The sequence below is a fragment of the Sinocyclocheilus anshuiensis genome, unplaced genomic scaffold, assembly GCF_001515605.1.
Source record: "Sinocyclocheilus anshuiensis isolate Anshui unplaced genomic scaffold, SAMN03320099.WGS_v1.1 scaffold343, whole genome shotgun sequence".
NCBI classification, from domain to species: domain Eukaryota; kingdom Metazoa; phylum Chordata; class Actinopteri; order Cypriniformes; family Cyprinidae; genus Sinocyclocheilus; species Sinocyclocheilus anshuiensis.
In genome coordinates this window covers 506,726-528,612 of record NW_015549598.1, presented here as the reverse complement: position 1 = coordinate 528,612, position 21,887 = coordinate 506,726, and the positions used below count along the sequence as shown (strand labels likewise).

Sequence of the window (21,887 nt, the reverse complement as noted above, 5' to 3'; positions counted from 1 at the left end):
GCTTGTAACACTCCAAAGAGAAAGGAAAAATTTAAATCGCATCATATGACCCCTTTAATGAATTGTTAGTTTTGGTATGTTTTATTATTAAAATTATTGTTATTTTATACACATGTAAACGAATATAACTTAATTATATATACTTTAATAAAATGTATAATATTAATGTAATAAATTATAATTAGTAGTATTTTATAATAATAATAAATATACATTTATTTTATACTTAATGTAGTGTATATAAATAAATTATTCTAAACTACTATATACAGTATATATATAGTTATTAAATATAATTTATATTTGATGGTTTTATGCAAATTGTATTATCTAATGAGTTAGTTTTGGTATTTGTATTATTAATGTGAGTTTTTTTTTTTATTAAACATAAAAGAATATAACTTAATGTATTTATTATTTTACTTTATTATACTTTTTCCTGAGCATTAATAAGAATGTATATTTTGTCTACATTTTTTATGGTTCTAAGGCTTTGCTTTCTTGAAGCAAGATATCATTTCACATTTTTAGGGCCTTTGCAAGATCACATTTGAACAAAATAAATGCGTTAGAGCTTTCTGGTCATTTACATTGACTTTTGTTTGCAAATGTAGATGTATCTGTGCTATCTATTGTTATTTATACCCTGCTAACCAGGAGACAGATTGTCCCTTGAGCCTTTCAGAGATTAGGTAATGTTATATTGCTGAAATCACTAAATCTGCCTCTCCCCCCGCAGGTCCACGGCTCGCTCTGGCCAGACTGTTGCCAGGTAAACTGCGATCCTTGGAATTCTTACAAATGATCTTGAGCGTTACCAGCCACTTTGACCCTGTTTGAGCCTTATTTGGCTAAGCCTGACATTGACACTGATGTCCCTAGATGCCGTTGAATGGCTGTTAATCTAAATTCTGAGACTTTTCCTGTTGTGTAATAAATCATGTTCAATTCTAATCACAGGTAATGGAGTCTCTGTTGCAGGTTGTCTCTTTCTAGATTAGTTTCACTCAGTGTATTGTCTGTGTTTCAGATCAGCGCTGCAGTCCTGGCCAGTTTACCTGCCGGAGCGGAAAAATGCAGTGCATCCCTCTGTCCTGGCAGTGCGATGGATGGACGGCCTGTGAGGACAAAAGCGATGAGATCGATTGCCCTAGTAAGTTCACACACTCTCTCACACACACACACACACACACACACACAGCCACATTCTTGCGCAATGCACTTTAAAAACACGCTCATGCTTATGTCCACATGAGGAACGCTTTCACTTCCGCTTATTGGGTTTTGTCTTGTCATTTTGCCAGTGCGTGGCACCCTGGATTTTGTGTGCTGTCGTTTCTGTGTCTTAACCCTGGAGTGAGACACGGTGCTCCGAGTCTGATTCCTGGATGGGATAACAGGAATTACAGAGCGGATTTACTGAGCATGTGATCTGTGTCTCGTAGCTCCTTCAAGCACTGCTGATCAGAATCACACCCCGAGCACATGAATGCAAGAGAAAATAACCCACTGAGGATTATTGGCTTTGTTTTGGTGGTGTTGCCAGATAATCAGGAAGCGGTTGTATGTAGACCTGTAGTCTGGGATATTTTAGGTTTTTTGAGGTGGTGATGTGATTGTTTGAATCTTGCCGGTTTTTATCAACTGATTGGTCTTCATATCTCTTCCTTTGATTTATGATGTGTTTAGCAGTCTTCAGTGACACTTTCAGTAGCAGGAGATAAAATAAGTCCATTTCGGCAAGGTGCCGTTTCATATTTCTTATACTTTGTCCAATGGGACTTATATGTTGAATGTGTGATATGTTGAATATTCACAATATATTTGTTCATAGGGAATTTGCTGGTGATAGAAAAACATTTTTATTGTTTATTACATGTTTATTTTATTTTTTATAGTTTTTGTTTTTTATTCAGTTCTTGTTATTGCTTTTTTTTTTTTTTACTGTATTTTAGTTCTTGCATTAAATGTTATGGAGCAATTTGCCAACACTGACTGTTTGTTAAAGATGACATTTCTTCTGACAAAAAAAATATCACATTTTAAGCCATTTCAGAGCAAATGCATAAATATCAGGATTAAATATCATCAAAAGTCTAAAAAATAACTACTGTCTGCTGAACTCTTGTCTAACCCCTGCCGTGCTTACTGCAGTTGTAATCATTATTAGACAGAAAACACTGCAGGGTTACGTACTCATTTCATGCTTGTATTATTTGCACTGCTCTTTTCTGATATCGTTGTAATCGAGTCGATGTTCTCAGGAGTTGTTGGCTCATTTCTTGGTTGGTCTACAATCTTCGTTTCGGATTTAGTGCTCCTTCTCTTACGAAATGAGGAAGTGGTTTAATAATTCTTAGAAACTCTGTTTTTATCTTAGCAGACCTGCTGCTCAAATGCTTTTGGTTCAGGGCACAGATTTTACATCAGACATCAAGTGTGGACACAAAATATTTTTATTTTAAATAAAAATATATAAATGAATTATTAGTTTAAATTTTTTTTTTATAACATTTATTATTAATTTTAATACATATAATATAACCATGAACTTTATAGACCTAAACAACAAAAACATTTTTTTAAATAATTTTGTAAAAAAAAAAAAAAAACACCTCTGAGCGCATAGGTAATCTAGCTAGTCTAGGTCATATATTCCTTTAACTGTCGTAGTTTTGTTCATAGTTTTTGAGGATAAGGCCACTGAGTTCAAATCTTTCGGGCCGGTTTTGTGAACTGGATCGACTGATTGGTTGAAAAGATGTTTTAATGACCTACCCTGTAGCATCTTATTGAATGTTATCCTTCCAGACAAATATAGATCATTTCCACAGATGATTTATGCTTCAGCTGAGTATATTTTACCTTATTCAAGAGAATCTGTTCTTGCATTCAAGCTGCATTCTGATATTCCTTATTTCGCTCTCTTGCAGCAATAAAGGAGGAGCGGTATCGTTACAGCAACGGTTTTGAGCCAGTGGAGGATGTCATGGGAGTCGCTCAGCCAGTGCGCTTCAACAGTAAGACCCTTCCTGATCTCCTTAAACACATATGCTGTGAAGATGTGCTGTTTTTACATTACTCAACATTTCCCTTAGCAATCACATAAAAACAATACAAAAAAAACGAATCAAATAAATGTACAAAATCACATACACAAATAAGAGCTTAACCTGTGCAGCAGGAGGACACATTTTAATAATAATAATAATTATTATTATTATTTTTATTGTTGTTTTTATTACACTAGAGATAGATCAGTATATTATATACACTACTGTTCAAATGTTTGGAATCAGTTCTTTTAAGAAATTAATACGTTTATTCGGCAAGGGTGCATTAAATTGGTTAAAAGTTTCAAAAGATTTCTATTTCAAAGAAATTCCATTCTTTTGAACATTTTATTTGTTATTTTATGATGTTATGTTATATATATGGACATAGTTTTCACAGAAATATTAGGCATCAAAACTGTTTTCAACATTAATAATAAGAAGAGATGTTTCTTGAGCAGCAAATCAGCATATTCGAATGATTTCTAAAGGATCATGTGACACTGAAGACTGGAGTAATGATGCTGAAAATTCACCTTTGCATCACGACATTTAAAAATATATTAGAAAATAAGATATTATAAATTGTAATAATATTTCACAATAATACGATTTTTACTTTATTTTGTATTAAATAAATGCAGCCTTGGGGAACATAAGAGAACATAAAAGGGTGCCATTTATATATAAATATGAATATAATGGAACACCACTGTAGGGTGTTAGAAGTTATGTGGAAATGATGATGTTTTTTAAATAATGTAATTCCCGCTCCAAACACAGGGAAGTGTCCGAGCGACTGGCACCACTATGAAAAAACAGCCAGCTGTTATAAAGTCTACCTGAGGAGCGAGAACTACTGGCAGGCGGTGGAAACCTGTCAGAAGGTCAACGGCTCCCTCGCGACGTTCAGCACCAATGAAGAGCTGCAGTTCATCCTCAAGATCGAGGTGGACTTCGATGAGAAAGTGTGCGAGCGAAAGGACCAGTGCAAGTGAGTTTTCTGAGGAAGAGATGAGGTTTTACAGTTTTAAGTTCTCAACGCTGTGGATGTTCTCTGTCGTTGCAGGTTCTGGGTGGGATATCAGTATGTGATTACCAACCAGAATCATTCGCTCGAGGGCCGTTGGGAAGTGGCATATAAAGGTTGGTTTTTATCTCAAATTATTTTAAGTAGGGATGTAACGATTCGCTCAACTCACGATTCGATTCGATCAGATTCACTCTCTGCCAGCAGGTGGCGCTTAAAGCGTTTCCTTGGTTTCCGCTGTAAACAAAGCAGTGCTGCACTTATGAACTGTAATATGCATTATACAGAGGCAAGATGAAAATTAAAAAATACCATCTGAACTTTTCTAAAGACAGTAAGTTCCCTCAGACATACATTCATATAAACTCCTACCCCTAAATAAATCGCGATTTGTTTAGCATCTCAACCGATTTGAATTGTCACATATTTGAATCGATTTTCAACCGGCTCGCACTTCATCATTACATCCCTAATTTTAAGAAATACAGGGAACTGAAAAACTCACCCTCATGTCAAACAAAAATAACTTTGCCTCTGTTTTCATTGTAATGAAAGAGAATGAGGGCCAGAGCTGTTACACAGCACAATAAAAAAAAAAAGTGGTCCTAAAGACTTGTGTGCTGTATTTCAAGTCTTACGAAGTCTTACCATAACTTAGTGTGAAGAACAGAATGAAATTTAAGTTGCTATTCACAGAAAATGGTCCAGTAGGCTGTTAATTGTGAATCAGTGAGTTGAACTCAATAATCAGATCACTTTAATTTGTGAACGAATCATTCAGACTGGTTTTGTGAAATGAATCGGTTGATTCATTGGAAAGATCAAACATCACTATTTCTGTAATGTACTCTGATGATTTCAGCAAATCATTTTCATCTGAATTTTTTATGATTTTATTTACATTTCGAGTATTTATTAACATTTTAAATTAGCTTTCTTTATCCTTATTTTATATTTTAGTAATATATGTACTTCTGTCATTTTCATTAGTTTTTTATTATTCTGTTTAGCTTTGTTTTATTTTACTTTCAGTCATTGTATAGTTGGCTTTTATTTTATATTTTCAGTTTTCATTTTAATTTAGTTTTATTTGGTTTAGTAATTTTGTCTTTTTTTTTTTTAAGTCATTTTTATTGATTTAGTTTTGTTTGATTTAGTAATTTTGTCATTTTTTTAAGTATTTTTTTTATTATTATTTTTATAAATAAGTATTAATATGTGCTTTAATTTATTATTTTAATTGTAGTCATTTTAATACTTTAAATTCAACTTATTTTCAACTTACAGTTGCCAAAGCAACATTTATCATTTTCACTTAAGTTTAAGGTTAAATTTTAACGTACATGACATTTAATAGTTTTAGTTCTAAAAATAACAACACTGATTTCAAATGACATTTGAGGGTGAGTAAACAATGACAGAATTTTCTTTTTTTGGCTAAACTATTTCTTTAACTTATGAAGAAAATCCTTTTTTTTTTTTTCCACATCTGTTGGCGTTTGGAACTGTTCCCAAAAATGGCGACTCTCATCCGTCTGTCTGTTCCTCACAGGATCCATGCAGGTGTTTTTGCCTCCGGAGGGTCTGGCTAATTTCGGCGAGGCGAACCCCACCCAGGATAATGTATTCTGTGCCCAGCTGCAGCGTTTTCAGATCAAGAGCATGAACGAGCGGGGCTTGCACAGCTGGCACGCCGAAAACTGCTACAAAAAATTCCCCTTCCTCTGCAAGAGAAGTACGTCCAGCAGCGTATTGTTTGCTAGCATTCTGTTAGTACTAATGTATTGATATCAATCTGACCGGTTTCTTCACCAGGACAAACGTGTGTGGACATCAAAGACAACGTGGTGAACGAGGGCTATTATTTCACACCTAAAGGGGGCGACCCGTGTCTGAGCTGCACGTGCCACGACGGAGAGCCGGAGATGTGTGTGGCCGCCTTGTGTGAGCGCCCGCAGGGCTGCCAGCATTTCCGCAAGGACCCTAAAGAGTGTTGCAAGTTCACCTGCTTGGATCCCGGTACATTCATGATCTCTCCAAATCACAGTGTGAACTGCATGCCAGTTGTGTGTGCTTGAATTTAATGCCTGTATTACAGTTGAAGGTTAGGGGACAGATCATTTATTATTTAGGTGTATTTAAATGAAGATACATCTTTAAATGTGCACCATATGTGATTTTGCACCCATGTTTGCGGAGTGAAGTGCCCAAGTCTCACCACTACGTGGAGCTACTCTGCTTTCTCTTATTGTAAAGCTAGATTCTCTTGATATGTGTGGACTGGCAAACTACCATTATTTTAATAGACAGACAAAATTTACAAGAAGACATTTTTATATAAATTCTTATAGTTAGTGTTGTTTATATTTTATTGTATATTTTATTAGCTATATTAGCTTTTATTTTATTTTTTTATTTGAATTTTAGTTCAAGTTTTAGTCATTTTATGTAATTTTTATTAGTCGTTTTTTAAAAGCGTTTCTATGTGCTTAAATTTTTTCAGGTTTAGTTTTAGTACTTCAGCTTAAACTTTTTTTTTTATTAGATTTTTCATCTAATATGTATATTTTATTTTAATTTAGCTATATTTCAATTACTTTGAAATAATTATTATTTAAATAATTATATAATTCTTTTTTTATTTTTTATTTTTTTTATTTTTACACATTGTGTACACAAAATGCACAAAAATCTGGTGCATTATGACCAAATATCTGCTGGTTTATATGCGTATTACTACTGCATATTGTTTCAGTTACTTTTTAAGATAAGTTCTAGGTAGTATTTACTGTTCAGTGTGCAGTCAGCAGTATACTTTCAATCACACACATTCCTAGTGTCAGGCTGTGGTCTGGTAGAGGTAAATCTCATTAGTGTTGTTTGTTTTCAGATGGTAGCAGTCTGTTTGACTCTATGGCCAGCGGTATGAGGCTCATCGTGAGCTGCATCTCGTCCTTCCTCATCCTCTCGCTATTGCTCTTCATGGTGCACAGACTGAGACAGCGCCGGCGGGAACGCATCGAAACCCTCATTGGAGGAAACCGTAAGGCCCTGTGTGATCAGCTGATTATATGCACATGGTAAAGTGCTGTTTTTCTGAATCATCGCTGTCTTTCACAGTGCACCATTTTAATCTGGGGCGGAGGGTCCCTGGCTTTGACTACGGGGCGGATGTGTTCGGGACGGGCCTGACACCTCTGCACCTCTCTGATGATGGTGAAGGTGGAGCTTTTCACTTCCAGGAGCCTCCACCCCCTTATGCTGCTTACAAATACCCAGATATCCACCACCCCGATGACCCTCCTCCTCCATATGAGGCCTCCATCAACCCAGACAGCATCCTCTACATGGACCTTGGTATGTTTTTACAAAGATTAACAACAGTAACACTGTGTTTTTAGGTCTTTTATATACATATGCAATTAATCATTTATCATCTTAAATTAATTTGTTTTATGGATCACACTCTAGAGCTCAGATCCAAAACCTAGTGAGCTGCTTATATAGACAACTTTATTATGTTTATCCTACATTCTAAGATACCCAATTATGGCCAAATTGTAAGGAATCATCGGATGTATCTTTTGCAAATAAAGCAAAACCAGAATGCATTTTGTGGTGTATCCCCCCAAAAATACTCAAGAGGAATATCATTTGCAAATATTATATTGCATTTAATACTGAAAAGTGTTGATTATAACCATTTTACACAATATTTGTGTATATGTGTGTTTTTTATGTATTAGAGAACATTAGCTTATAACAATGCTATAATCAAACTATTGGAATTAATTGTAAATCTCTTCAGCACTTGAATATTGCTCATTTGTGTGGCAAACTCGTGGAAACTGAAAAAAAAAAAATCGTTTGAAATTTTAATTTTAATTTTTAATATTTATAAATAAATAACTTTTAATTAAAAAAAACATTTTGAAATGATCATTTCTGTTATGCATTTAATTGTTTTTGCAGTTATGCTCAGTTCTAAATAATTTAAGAAAATACAATTTCAGTATTAGTATTATTTATATGGTTTTATAGTTTTTATTAATATTTTGAATTAGCTTTTAATTTTTGTTTTTTTTATTTTAGTTTCAGTTGTAGTCCTTTTTGATATGCGCTTTATTTTTAAAATGTTTCTATTTTTTCTATATTTCTATTTGGCGCTCTTTTTATTTCAGTTTTATTAATTACATTTATTCATTTAGATTTTCAGTTGTTAAATTTTATTTTTTAATGTAAATGTAGAAAAATGCAAAACGTAATTTTTCTTCACTTTTAGGTTTTCTAATTTTGGTACTTCAAATTAAAATATTGTATAATTTTACATTTGCTTGCATGCTTGCACTTTTCATCTAATACTTGTATTTCATTTTATTTTAGCTTTATTTCAGTCAATGGAAATGTCATTTTTAATAGTTGGTTTTAGTTAACAATATCAAACACTAGACAGCAGTGCAGCTCACTAGGTTTTGGATGACCCTTCGTTGACCTCCTGTTCTCTCTGCAGGACGGACCAGTGTTCCGCTGGCGACTGGTCTCATGAGTGGCGCGATCGACTCTCTCCAGAGGGATTTCCCCGAGCCTGCGCTCCCTGCCCCGCCGCCGCCGCCGCCCCTGGAGGAGCGCGAGGACTCCATCGACAGCAACACCCTGCTGGTGTCTCCAGACACCCCCAGTGAATCAGAGAGCAGCATCACGGAGAGCTCCACCGCAGACTGCAGCGGCCCCTCGCTCAGCACCGTGGTGTAGGGCACATCATAGGATCATTGGGTACATGTCAAGACTTTACTAACTGAAGGTATTGGAAGCTGTAGGACTCGAGGACGATTTCCTGTTTAGAGCAAAGACTTCAGACACGAATGAAAAGACACTTGTTTCGGGTTTTTATTCAGCGTTTTTTCAGCTTGAGCGTCACATGTAAAGAGGGCCAGTAAAGCACCTCTCTGTGAGGTTTACACTGACATGTGTCGATCACACTTTGAACGAATGAACCGGTTGACAAACAGACTTTTTAGGCCTTAGTGGTGTAATCAAGACGACCTGACGTTCTCTCACTGGAATCGTGTCCCGCACACTGACTCTTTCCTGGCACAAAGAAGCTATTTTTCCTTGACTCATTACTGCTCTGTCCAAACTGACCCTTCGGAACCTTTTCTTGGGTGATCGTTCACTTGTCCGTCTCTACGGGAAGGATCCGTTTGGATGTGAGTGATACCATATTATTATCTGGAGTTCTGTGATGTCTGGTTTTTACATTTCTGTCTGTCGGATCAGTAGCACAAACTAAAAAAACAAAGAAAAAAATGTGATTCTTTTAGATGGAGGTACGAGTTTCAGCCACTTTGAAGTGTTCTGCTGTGGCATGGTGATGCAAATCCATCGCCTTGTTTTTGGAAAAGAATGTCATCACCAGCCTAGAAGCTTGTGAGATTCTTTTGGGAGGTGAACTTTGTCGAAAAATGGATTTTGGTGTGTCATCAATGTCACATTTGATCAAGTCTAAAAAGGTGAATCTCATAAAAGTTGTGAAGAAATTACAATAATAATAATAATAAGAATCGTGTTTTCACGAAAGACAAAAATAAGAGATTATATTTTGCATAGAAGCATATTAAACCATTTCTTTTTTGCATCCTGACATTATTTTCATGGCACTGAAACACACCAAAACTACTTCAAAATGTTCAGTGGTCCACAATATTTCAAACAATATTCACACAATATTTCATTTATTTCATGACCGTAATGCTGAAACAATAAATACAAAAATATTATTATTATTTTCATTGTGGTAATAAGAATTGGGGGAAGGAATATTTATGCAAAATAGAACTTTTTATTTATTTTGTGGTAAAATATGATCTGGTCATTTCTTCATAAGATTCATCCAGCACTAATATACATTTTGGATATAGAATGTAACTGTTACAAAAAAAGCTCAACATTTCTCTACGTAATATTTTCACTCATTTTTGCCTCTCAAACTGATCTTAGACGGTGTGCTGAAGCAAATCATAGTGTTTGAAATAGATATTTCTTCTTGTTGAGGTCCTGAGTTAGGATTTGTGTGTTTAGATTTGCCTATGTTGAATTTTTTCGTTTTCAGCACCTGTAAATTATATGCTCTCACATTATTTCAATGTAAATCACTAATAACAACGGTTCATTACTTGACACTAAGTAAATGTGAGTGTATATTTGCACACATGAGTGCATAAATATAAATGTATGTAAGAGCAAAACGCTTTTATTTATTTTTTTTAGTAATTTACCAATTTACAGACTACTTAATTGCCATTTGGACAATGTATTTCCATTGAATGAATTGTGTAATCAAATACGCAAGTTATGAAATTGAGGGATAGATTTAGATTTGGTCTGCATTGTTGCTCGCTGAAACGAACACTGCTTTTTGTATAAAGGAATATGATTTTTTTTCTGACTGGAAAAATGCCCAAACTAAATGATAATCAGGCAGTTTGTACAAAGATAAAGATGTTTTTGCACAACAAAAGCACATTAGACCTACTGTGTTGGGCTGAAATACAAAGACGCATTAATGTGAAGTCAGCCAGCAGATTCCTATTTCTTTAAAGATCCATCACCAGCGACAGAATAATTGAGGATAAAGACATTTTTGTCATCCAGGTAAATGTTCTTTTACTGTGTAGTCTTTGTTTTGCGTTTAATTCCAGGGTTTCACCAGCACAGACGATCCTGTGAACATCAATTTGTATGTGTGTGTGTGTGTGTGTGTGAGAGAGAGAGAGAGTGTGTGTGTGTGTGTGTGTGTGTGTGTGTGTGTTAAACGTGTGAACTGGTCATGTGTAATGTAAAAGTTGGCATGAATGTTTTGCAGACCTCCGGTTGCATGTTTTTCTCTTTTGTGCATGCAGAGAGGACGTCTCTTCTGCTCTTCATTTCTGCTATACTTACAGACGCTCGTCTCCAAACCGAGGTTCGATTCACATCTGGATTCCTCTCTTCCCAACTCCCATTTGCAAACTTTTTTTAAAAATAAAGTATATGATTTCTTCTAGATAGACTTTGTGGTGCAACAAGGGGGGAAAAAGCATGAAATGATTTATGTAGAATGCAGCGGTCGGTGAATTTGTTGATTCTTGAATTATTTTCTTCTTTTATGTCATGTACTGCTTTTTTTTTTTTTGTCACAGGGCTTTTTTTTTTTCTTTCTTTCTCTAAAGTAAATGTACATCTAATCAAATGCCAAATAAATTGTACCATGAAGGACAGTCACGTTTGTTTCAGATCACTTGTTTCAGATGACGACAGTGGGTTTGTGGGGTTAAGATCTCATAATGTCTTATTTGATTCTTTTGAGTGTGATGACTCCTTTGAACATTCTAATGCCTTCTCCGAGATTTCCCTGTCCGTCCTGGAAATCCATCACTCTTTAATGTCATGTGAGCCAGCAGGGGGATCCCCAATGTAAGGAATCACTCAGTTCTCTGACGTAAAAGCCATTCCTCAAGCCTCCTGGGAATTCTGGATCCCTGAGAGATTAGACATCGGTGAGATTCCCAAATAAAGGATTTACTGTTTCACAATTGTGATGAGATGTATTGTTTCATAAGAACTATATTTTATATTCAGTGCCCCCAAAAATTTATTTAGACATTAAATACAAAATAAAAAATCAAGTGGCATCTGAAAAATCATTCATGTAATCATTCTGCTCACCGAGGCAGGTAAAGAGAAACAATTAAATAATTACAAATATTTTAATAAATTAAAAAAATAGAATTTATTCCTGTGATGCAAAGCTGAATTTTCAGCATCATTACTCCAGTCTAGAGTGTCACATGATCCTTCAGAAACCATTCTAATATATGCTGATTTGATGTTCAAGAAACATTATCATTATTATTATCATTTGTTGATAAATAGAAAGTTCAAAATAGAAAGTTCAAAAGAACAGCATTTATTTGCGTTTTTTTTTACATTTTACTGTCACTTTTGATCAATTAAATGCATACCAACTAATATTTATTATTATTAATTACAATAGTATTATTAAAAAATAATGTTGTTATACTATTATTAATAATAATAATTATTATTATTAAAATACTTTTAGATAAATATAATCTAAACCTAATGGTTAGAGAGTCGGACTCGTAACCCAAAGGTTACACATACTATTTAGTGTGGATAGTATAAACATTGGGACAGCAGAGATAATGTTTTTCGCCTACTATATAGTATGCGATTTCGGATGCAGCGAATGTATTTATTGCTCATCAGCTAGAAAATAAATCGTTCTGAGGTGATTCCAACGATATCGGTCCTCTGTGTCATTGTCCTTAGAGTTTTGGTGGACTTATTCTACTAGCATTAGAACGATTATTCAACCTTTATAATTTCTAGTTATCGTCCTTGCTGTGAACGGGCCTTAAATGGTATTATAATTAATTGTAATTGACCAAGAACGATTGTGTTAATTATTTGTAAGTTTATCAGTACTGTCGTTTGATTTGTATTATTTGTATTTGTTATTTATTTCAACAAACTAAATGGAAATGAAATAATATATATATATTGAATTTATAATTATTTATAAATTATGTGTATGTACATATGTATGTGTGTATGGTTGTACATACACATATGTAGTTGTTTTTTGGTGTTTGGCTTAGTGTTCTGTTAGAATCATTATTATACACATACCTTTTGTTCTTAAATATTTTGAATTGTTTTTAGCTTTATTTTAGTTTTTCATTTAAATGTTGTTTTTAAATTTTGTTGTATGCATTTCTCATTTTTATTTAACTTCATTTTTAAAATGTGTATAAGTAGTATTTATAAAGTTTTAGTTTTGGATCTGTTTTTAGATGTTTTAATACTACAATTGATTGCTTCTGTTGTCCTCATTTGTAAGTCGCTTTGGATAAAAGCCTCTGCTAAATGACTAAATAAATAAATCCTTAGTGGTATCCCCATTTACGTATTTCCCCTCATTCATTCTTAGTGAACTTGATCATTCAAAGCCTTTTCCCACACAAAGGCTGCATAGTGGGATTTCATATAATACCCTATAGTAGAAAGATAAAATGTAATAAAGTTTAAAGGACGTTTGTGAAAGTATGCTCACCTATATAGATAAACCAATGAATGAGTTATGTGAAAAATACAAACTTACCTCAGGAGACAAACTATTTGATGTATATACAATAGCAGAGCTATCAAGTGCAAAGTGCTCTTTTACAAATAATAAAGATTAAATAAAATGACATTGTTATCGGTGTGTTTTGTCTATTTTGACTAGCTCAATCACACACACGTGTGTATTGTTGTAGTGCTCATACCCTTCTTCACGTCCTGTTACTGACACGGGGCACTGCTCACTCACACAAAGAGCCCTTGTGTCGGTCTCTTTCAGGTTACTAGGTTTGCCAATCTGGCCAGTGAGGTCATTCCCTGCTGCTCACTAACAGAACGGTCACTATTTCAGCTGAGGTTCTGAAGTGGACCTCATCAACGACTACTTGCCTATAAATGACTGTTCTTTAGTTTAATTGGTAACAATTTATAAAATAATGTAATATAACAAAAACCATTAAATGTTTAACTACAACATTACTGTAAAACGATACTGTTCGTCACCAGATTTTTTTCTTACGTAAACTGCGTTGTTTTTACGATTTTTTCTGTAAACATTTGCGGTTGTGCTAATATATATATATATATATAGAGAGAGAGAGAGAGAGAGAGACAATGAATTGTTAAAGAATCTACTCATGTTTTTGTTCAGCTGATGACGGAATTATTATTATTATTTTTTTGGCTGAACCATGCGAGTAGAAACTAAATACATTACAAACAATAGCTGAGTCCGAACAGTAAAGGGTAAACCTATGACTAGAGCTATGAGTTATGTAAGGCAATTTGAAGGGCAGATGGTGAGAACCCAGTGTGCTTTAGACCTCCTACTGACACAAATATGTGAAGTTATTAATCGTAATTAAACTCACATTTGAAATCCTGCTCCTGCTAACGCTGTACACAGGAACTCGCCAAGATAAAACATCCGGATTAATAAACTTCACATAAATGTGAGACATGATTAAAAGATTAGTTCCAAGACAAGGCGGTTGAAAAAAAAATCCTTTATTTTTCCATGATCTTTTTTCCATACAATTGTGGTATAATAAATAGACTGGATAAAGGTCAATTTCACCAATGTCCCTTGCAACAATCTTTCAAAAGGAAGTACAAATCTGTTTTATGTACAAGATGCATAATTTTCTTTAAATTAGCTATTCAACCCCTTTTTCATATAATGATCCCTGAAAAATATTCATTTTAAATACTCCATTTGTCGCTCATAAAAGCAGAACGATGCATCATCACTCCCCATCATGATAAAAAAAGTCTCATTCCTTTATACAAACCATTATTATCCTGTACAATATAAACATATTTAAAAAGAAAAATCTCAAAAAGAGGGGAGACCTTACCCTGTGAGTGAACTAACGCAAAAGGACACGTTTCATAGCTTGGTCTTGTGAGTGCCATTTGGCCTGATAGGAGGTTGGAAGCCTCTAGTGCATTTATAAACATAACCAAATCACAAAGACAAGCACAGTGACCATGCTGCCTTGCAGATCTGAAAGTCTTCTGCTTTCAAAGGGAAATTTGGCTGAATGAGGATGTAATAGCTTTTCAAACTTTTTGATGGTTAAATACTGAGCAAAATGCAGAAGGACCTCAAATGGGTCGCCCGAAGTACCAGTGAACTTAGGTCATTCGTACAAACACACACACATAGGAGAAGACAAATGGAAGAGGGTTTGCCTTTAGAGCCGTGACACATTAAAGTACATATTTGGCACTCTATTCAACTTATACTTGATTTTCTGGGTCCACTGCTGATGGTTTCAGATCGACGGACCTAATACTCCAGGGTCTGATATCCTAAACATCGGTGCATCTACTTAGACTAGATTTATTAGTTGAATTGGTGCCTGGGCAACCTCTTTGAAAAGCATCAGTGCTGTGTGCCAGTTACCGCACTCACAGAGAACTCCAAATACTATGAAAACCCAAGCTGAAACCAGTGCAGGTGGATTTCGCCATCTTAAAGTGAACAGGTGGAGAAAATTAGGAACATACATTTGCAGAATAGCAGCATCATATTGGTGAGATTCGCTCCATAATAGAAAATTCAGCATTAGTGACTGAATATGCATGAACCCAATTGGAACTCTGCATGTTTATCTGCTGAAATAGTGAGCTGACATGACAAATGCAGAGTTAATACTAAGCTGTACAACTTTAAAGTGGAATCTGATTGAAGACAAGCAGCTTTCGGTCTTTGCACCTTACAAAAGCTAGAGGGCAGCAGACACGCTCAAATCCAAAGATGGCAGAAATGGTTGTAAAAATGGCTTGAATAAATGAAAGAAAGTGTAGTGTATTGTTTGATTTGCTTTTATCCTTTAAGAAAGGTCCAGTCAGTAGGTGCCACATGCAGCACTAGGCTGAAATATCGTAGGAGCATTTCGCTTTGTGTAAATTTGCCTGAGCTGTGGACCTTTTCTACTGATTTGTTTTGTGGCCGGCACAGGTGTGCTTTTGTTGAACGTTCTGCAAACTGAAGACAATTGGCCCAATTCCCCCAACAATGGTTAGTGTCACAATAAATGCTAACCTTGTGGGCATGTTACAGTGAAGTCCAAAAATAAACTAAACTTCATGCAAGTTGAGCTGGGAGAACAAAACTGAATTAAAACTGAATTTTGTGCCTGTGGGACAAACGTGAGCAGCTTAAAGTGTTTGGGGTCCAAGTTCGGGGACGGGAAGGTCTCTCCATAACCAAACTGCAGAACAGAAGGGGACTGACGAGGAGCAGGAGCTCCACGGCAAAGACAAACTGTGCCAAATGGGCAGACAACAAAGTGAGTGCCCAAATATTTGGGGGGGGGGGAATAAGTCCATTTCCAAAGAGGTCAATGGAAGAGTGGTAGAAAACTCATTTTTTATGCTTGAAAGAGCACCTGTAATTCGTAAACAATCATGAAAAAGTACAAAAAAGAAGTCCCAGGCACTTAGCTGCACGATATATCCAGTGGATGTGTTGGATTTCACCCACTATTTCCTCTGTAGCTCCAGAAGATGGGGCGTCTGGGCTTGTTGATGGGCAGTGCATGTTTTTAAAATAGTTCTCACCTATACGTTGGGGGTTAGTTTAAGGTTCCCCTGCAGTTTTCTGCACCACAGAGGCACGGTATCTTCTCGTCCTCGATGGGGAACTTGTAGTCGTAGGTGATCTCCTCGTTAACATTTATTGGCTGCCGGGAGTAGATGACGATCTTTTTCTGTGACTCCACAGTGATGACCTTGGCATAACAGTTTGGCTGGGAAACATAAAGTAGGACACCATTAATAAGGTTTTTGCCTTCAAATTGACCTTTTCTTAAAAAACGTACAAGCAAACTCACATTGCAACTGTGATTGATGAAGCGGGCGAAGTTGCCACATTTGGTTGCATCTATAATGGCATCGTGATCCACACGGAACATGTAGCTACTGCCGATGCCCTTTTCCTCATAGCGCTTCTCTCGCATGTCTGCGATAACCTGCAAAGAGATGGGGAAATTACGAACAGACCGGCCAATAAGCAGTGATGCTGAAAGTTTGGTTAACTTCACGCTCACCTGTCGGATATTCTGGCCAACGTATTCGATAACCATCTCATCGGCAGCAATAGGTTCCATGGCGAACAATCCCCAGTCATGAATGTGACTTTTACAGAACCGGATTTTCTTTTTACGGAACTGTGTAGAAGTTGTGAATCATTAGATTTTGACTTGGCTCATAATTTGATTGGTGATGTTTTGCAGGATATGCAAGATATGAATAGCTGGGTTTCGCTTGTCTTACCTTGAGCTGGTTGAACTTGAGGAGGTCACTGTCGCAGCTGAAGGATGACAGCAGGCGGCGCTGTTCAGACCGCCGCTCTGAACCTGCCCTAGTGGACGCTTGGGGCTGTGCTGGAATACTCTTCCCCTGTGAGAAATCACAATCAACATCAAAACCTTCAGCAAACCAGCTTAATGAAGTATTGATTGTGAGTAAACTCCAGTATTTTATCACTGCGGCCCACCTGAGTGTCCACATCAGGCTCTTCGGACTGCAGGCGTGAGCTGTTCAAGTACTTCATTTTGTCTTTCTTGTCGATTTTGTAGTAGCCCTCGCTGCGGGCGCAGCCGGTGACATGGTCGCGTATACCATCCTCTTTCCGCTTCTTCTTCAGCCCTGATGTGCTGCCCATGTTGGTAGGTTCAGAGGAGTCAAGAAAATACAGCTTTCTTTATATGAACAGATACGTCTCCACATTACAGGTCTGCAAATACTAGCAATTCATTTTAGTGGATGTAATAATTTTTTTTTATCACAATACTGTCAACGAGTAAGACGGTCCCAAAAATGTGAACACTGGGGTAGGGCTGCACGATAAATCGCATGCGATATTTAATGTGCATCTTGTTAGTAAAGCCGGTTCTGTAATCAGCGGTAAATCTCCATCACGTGCGTGCTTTCACATGGAGCAGCATTTACTACACAGAGCCGTTGTTCACTGACAAGCTGCGCTAAACCACAATCATATATGAACATGGTTTAGCGCAGCTTGTCAGTTTACCGCTAATTACAGAACCGACTTTACTAACAAGACGCGCATTAAATATCGCATGCGATTTATCGTGCAGCCCAACACTGGGGTTCTATTTTTCAACATCAACCAAAGAACTGCAATTCAATTCTGCTATTCCATTTGGAGCCACAAGGGGCATACTTTCTTCACACCTAGTGGCACCAAACTAAATTGCAAAAGGAACTAAATTACCCTGCCAAACACTCCCCCAAACCTTCCATTGTTTATTATAATTTAATTCCATTTGCTGCCACTAGGGTCACAGATGTTACCAACAGCCACTTTAATAGGATTTTACACTTAAAAAGTAATTATCATTGATAAAAGACAATGGATCTTTTTTGTCTGCTAAATTTCACTAATGTGACTGCACCTTAACATTGTAGAAGTAAAGGATATGAGGATGGTGGACCCAGAGGGTGTCATTGAGCCAGTCGTTGCCATTGTCCTGCTGCAGCATCTTGTCATAAGTTATCTTAAGGTAGCAGATGTCCTCCTCATCAATGCCGTCATTCCAGATGTCATATAAGATGGTCATCTCCTCAAATTCTGAGCGGGGTAGGAAGCTGGGGCGGGGCGATGATATCACAGGGGAGTGCATGGATAACAACAACTCTTGCCAGCCCCGTCTCTGTCGGCGCGTCTTCTGAATAGGTTCCTCGACGTAAAGCAACCTGTCTTCCACCTCAGGTATGACTGTCTGGGTTTGGTTTTCCTCTTCCTCCAAGACTGTGGAGTCACCATCTTCTCCTTTGAAGGTCTCTGAAGGGTGGTCTGGGTACAGGTCGTTTACTGGTAGATCTGGAGGTAAAGAGTCCACCATTGGAGCTGGAGGCTCTTCAGAATCTGGAGGGGTGGCCACAGGTACCTTTTTAGACTTGGGGCGCCACTGTTTCCTTTTACTTGGAGTAGCATCTAAGGGCACAGGAACATCTATCATTGGAACAGGTAGGTCTTTTGGAGCAGCAGAAGAGGAAGTCTCTACAGAAGTGGGAGAGGAGCCTTGCGGAGGCAGAGGTGGCTCCTGAAGTGAAGCAGCAGGAAGGGGAGGACCAGGGAATGGGGAAGAAACGGCATTGTTAGGTAGGCTGGCATGAGGAGAGGCGCTGAGTAGAGGCTCTTTAAAGAGAGACTTCTCCTCCAAGCTCTCCGACGAGACCTTCCTGTGAATGGGAAGGCCTGCAGATAAAGCAGCAGAGTCAGGGAAAGCTGGGGTGAAAGTAAGATCTCTACCCGGAGTCCGAGGGATACCAGCGCTGAGGACAGGGGATTGAGCAGGATAAGAGAAAGGGCTGCCGGGAATATGCGGCGAGCTCAAGCTGTTACCTGTTAGCGGTGTGTCGCTTCCTGGTGTGACAGGAAATGCATCAGTGCTCTGAGACTTGCCCAAACCCCGGGGTCTGTCCATAAGATCTCTCCCTGGTGTGCGTGGGATGTCCTCTTCCGTAGGCAACCGCCCACGGACAGGCATATCTGGCAAAGCTTCAGGAGGCGGCAGAAGGGATCGAGCTTCAAGGGCATGATTGGGGGGAAATGGAAGGTGCATTGAGGGCGTAGGAAGAGAACGAGGGATTGCGGCTTCTGATTCTAAGGAAACTGGGCCATCACGACCAGGGGTTTGGGGAAAATCTTCTGCAGGGATCTTTGGTCGGGTGTCCTGATCACTGTCTGCAAATGAACCTGTTAGAGTGGGTGGCCGCAAGCTACCGACATCCTCCAGGGTGGCTTCAGCTTTGGACACTGGAATACTGACGGCCAAATCAATGTCGGGTTCATCAGCTGAAAAGAAATGACAACCAATTATGATGTGACTTGAACACAGAATACTCAACTGCTACAGGAACATCAGGATAAAAAACAGTCAAGACTCTGACCTGGCAATCCTTTGGGTGATGGGGGCCACACGTTTTCAACTCCAGGCTTGATTGAGCTCACCACAGTATGTTTGTGATCGATCTCTGCCTCATCTAATGCTTCCAGCCTGCCCAACTCATTTGGTTCCTCTTCTGGTGGTGGTCCTGTGGGGGGAGCTTTTACATCAACATCCTCCTCTTCAGAAGATGAGGATGTGGAAGACGAGGACGACGATGAGATTTGTGCATCGGCTTCATCTTCATCCTCCATACCCTCTACCTGTTCTTCTTCTTCCTCCTCTTCCTCCCCTGAACTCGATTCGTAGTCGGACAAGCTCTCGCTCCCAGAGGAATCAGAATCAGATTTGGAGGAGGATGATAAGCTAGAAGATTCTGGGGGGGAAATAGTGAAGGTCAATACCTCAGGCCAATTACAGTGACCACAAGGGCACAATATTTATCAACCTCAAGCCATTAAACTCATTACCATCATCTGATGAGTCAGATGATTCACTCTCGCTGGAGTCTGATTCGCTCTTCTTTTCATCATCTTCTTCGTCCTCCATAACCTAAGAAGGCATGTCTATATTAGGCTCAAATAAGTACATAGTACATATATAGTACATTGTACATAGAGCCTGATACCTACACTTGATTAAGGTTTATTAAGAAATACTGTGGACTGGTGCTCACCGTGCCAGAGGACAACCTCTCAGAGGCATCTTCCACTGGCTCCTCTTCATGATCTGAAGGTGATGACTCCTCTTTGCCAGAGGTTTCCTCCTCGCCTTCGCTATCCAGCTCCAGAGGTCTGGCTGGCCTTCGCTTGGCAGAAGAACCACCGCCATCCGTTCTGGATCCGTCTGGGCGAAGATCTGTTCTTTCTGATTCTGACAACCGACCTTACCAAGTTAGTTTACAGAAATGGCATGAGACCTTGTAAAGCATTGTCACTTTAAAGCCAACAGTTTTTCAGTTTGAATAAGTGGTCCATGTTTCAGTTTAAAGAACAGAAATCTGATTAACTGGGCAAGTATGTCAAGCACACACCTTCATCTTCCAGTTCATCATCGACAGGTGTGGATGGTCGCACCCTCTTATTGTCATTGGTAGATGTTGGCTCAGGGGGCTGTTTCCTCTTAACCTGCAAACAAATGAGTAGCAATTGATAATGAGCAACTTTTAAAGTATAACAGCAAACTAACAAAAACACCTGGTGATAGTTTGGTACCTTGAAGGATGGCAACCGGATGGCACTGCGCAGGCCTATGCTGAGACCTATTCCCTCGAATCCCAGACCTTCAACCTTGTTCCAGTTTTCCAGTAAGCTAGAGGATATGGTCTCTTTGGGTTTGGCCCGTTCTTTTTCGTCATCTTTGCCCTCACCGGTCTTCACAGGTGTAAGTGTAGCCTGCAGGTGCAGAAACATGATGACGACAGATAATCAGGGGTGTGGACTCGAGTCACATGACTCGAGACTTGACTCGGACTCGAGTCCCAAATTTGATGACTTGCGACTCGACTCGACATAATTAAAGAAGACTTGAGACTCGACTACTTGAGACTTGGACTAGCGCCCAAACTCTGGAATAACCTACCTAACATTGTTCGGGGTCTGACAGACTTGGCTTCTGTACTGTATTCTGCTCTGTGTCTCTTGATTTTCCCACAATCCTCTTGACAATCCTCTTATTCTGCAGTCCACAGAATTATTGCTGCAAACTTTGATACAAACAACTGGAAAATGCTCATACGCACCCATTTATAAACACTTTCTGTGTCTTTAAGATTTCAAGCTGTTAAGCTATAGACAGAGCTATCAAGCTGCTCTCAAGAGAGAAAATGACTACTACTAAAGCACAGAAAGAACTTTATAGGTCACGTTTTAAATGAATGATTTATGTCTTGTGTAATTACCAGGGGTGTGGACTCGAGTCACTTGACTCGAGACTTGACTCGGACTCGGACATATACAGTATATGCTAGTATAAATTAATGGAGTAATATAGCATAACTTACGACAAAAGAACCGAGATAAGAAAAAAAAAAAAGACACGATTCGTATATAGCTATCTCCGCTTGTGAAAAGCGCTGCCCTGCCCGTTTGATCGCCGCCCAGCAGGGGACGACATGAGTGATGGATCCGCATCCACTCTGCCAACTCGATGTGCTTTCATTTTCATTTGTAATAAACAAATTAAACAGTCTCTGAGACCGTTTTTTTTTTTGTCAGATCTCCACTGTTTTTGTTCAATCAGTTACATATTTTAATT

At 38.0% G+C, this 21,887-nt stretch overlaps 2 protein-coding genes across 9 annotated transcripts in view; one reads left to right on the top strand and one right to left on the bottom strand.

Moving 5' to 3' along the window:
* LOC107658593 (integral membrane protein DGCR2/IDD-like) overlaps positions 1–10,521 on the top strand; it is a 14,504-nt gene extending 3,983 nt beyond the window's left edge. The window contains exons 2-12 of one of the 3 annotated variants that reach the window (XR_001630802.1): positions 740–772; positions 1,031–1,153; positions 2,934–3,020; positions 3,837–4,047; positions 4,123–4,199; positions 5,636–5,818; positions 5,899–6,102; positions 6,974–7,126; positions 7,204–7,440; positions 8,594–9,290; positions 9,405–10,521. Coding sequence is in view for 1 of the 3 variants with exons in the window: in XM_016447200.1 (XP_016302686.1) it covers positions 740–772; positions 1,031–1,153; positions 2,934–3,020; positions 3,837–4,047; positions 4,123–4,199; positions 5,636–5,818; positions 5,899–6,102; positions 6,974–7,126; positions 7,204–7,440; positions 8,594–8,835 (1,550 nt within the window). In the remaining 2 variants the exon portion in view is untranslated. Of the gene's footprint in view, positions 1–739; positions 773–1,030; positions 1,154–2,933; positions 3,021–3,836; positions 4,048–4,122; positions 4,200–5,635; positions 5,819–5,898; positions 6,103–6,973; positions 7,127–7,203; positions 7,441–8,593 lie in introns of all 3 variants that reach the window. The other 2 variants (XR_001630801.1, XM_016447200.1) reach the window with 2 other exon arrangements.
* A 3,820-nt stretch (positions 10,522–14,341) lies between these two features.
* LOC107658592 (histone-lysine N-methyltransferase SETD1B-A-like) overlaps positions 14,342–21,887 on the bottom strand; it is a 24,089-nt gene continuing 16,543 nt past the window's right edge. For 3 of the 6 annotated variants that reach the window (XM_016447196.1, XM_016447197.1, XM_016447194.1), the window contains 11 exons: positions 20,846–21,025; positions 20,665–20,758; positions 20,308–20,516; positions 20,102–20,183; positions 19,636–20,007; positions 18,161–19,540; positions 17,213–17,388; positions 16,990–17,115; positions 16,764–16,883; positions 16,548–16,685; positions 14,342–16,463 (listed from right to left, as the gene is read on the bottom strand). In XM_016447196.1, the coding sequence (XP_016302682.1) occupies positions 16,290–16,463; positions 16,548–16,685; positions 16,764–16,883; positions 16,990–17,115; positions 17,213–17,388; positions 18,161–19,540; positions 19,636–20,007; positions 20,102–20,183; positions 20,308–20,516; positions 20,665–20,758; positions 20,846–21,025 (3,051 nt within the window). In that variant the 3' untranslated portion in view covers positions 14,342–16,289. The remainder of the gene's footprint in view (positions 16,464–16,547; positions 16,686–16,763; positions 16,884–16,989; positions 17,116–17,212; positions 17,389–18,160; positions 19,541–19,635; positions 20,008–20,101; positions 20,184–20,307; positions 20,517–20,664; positions 20,759–20,845; positions 21,026–21,887) is intronic. The other 3 variants (XM_016447198.1, XM_016447199.1, XM_016447195.1) reach the window with 3 other exon arrangements.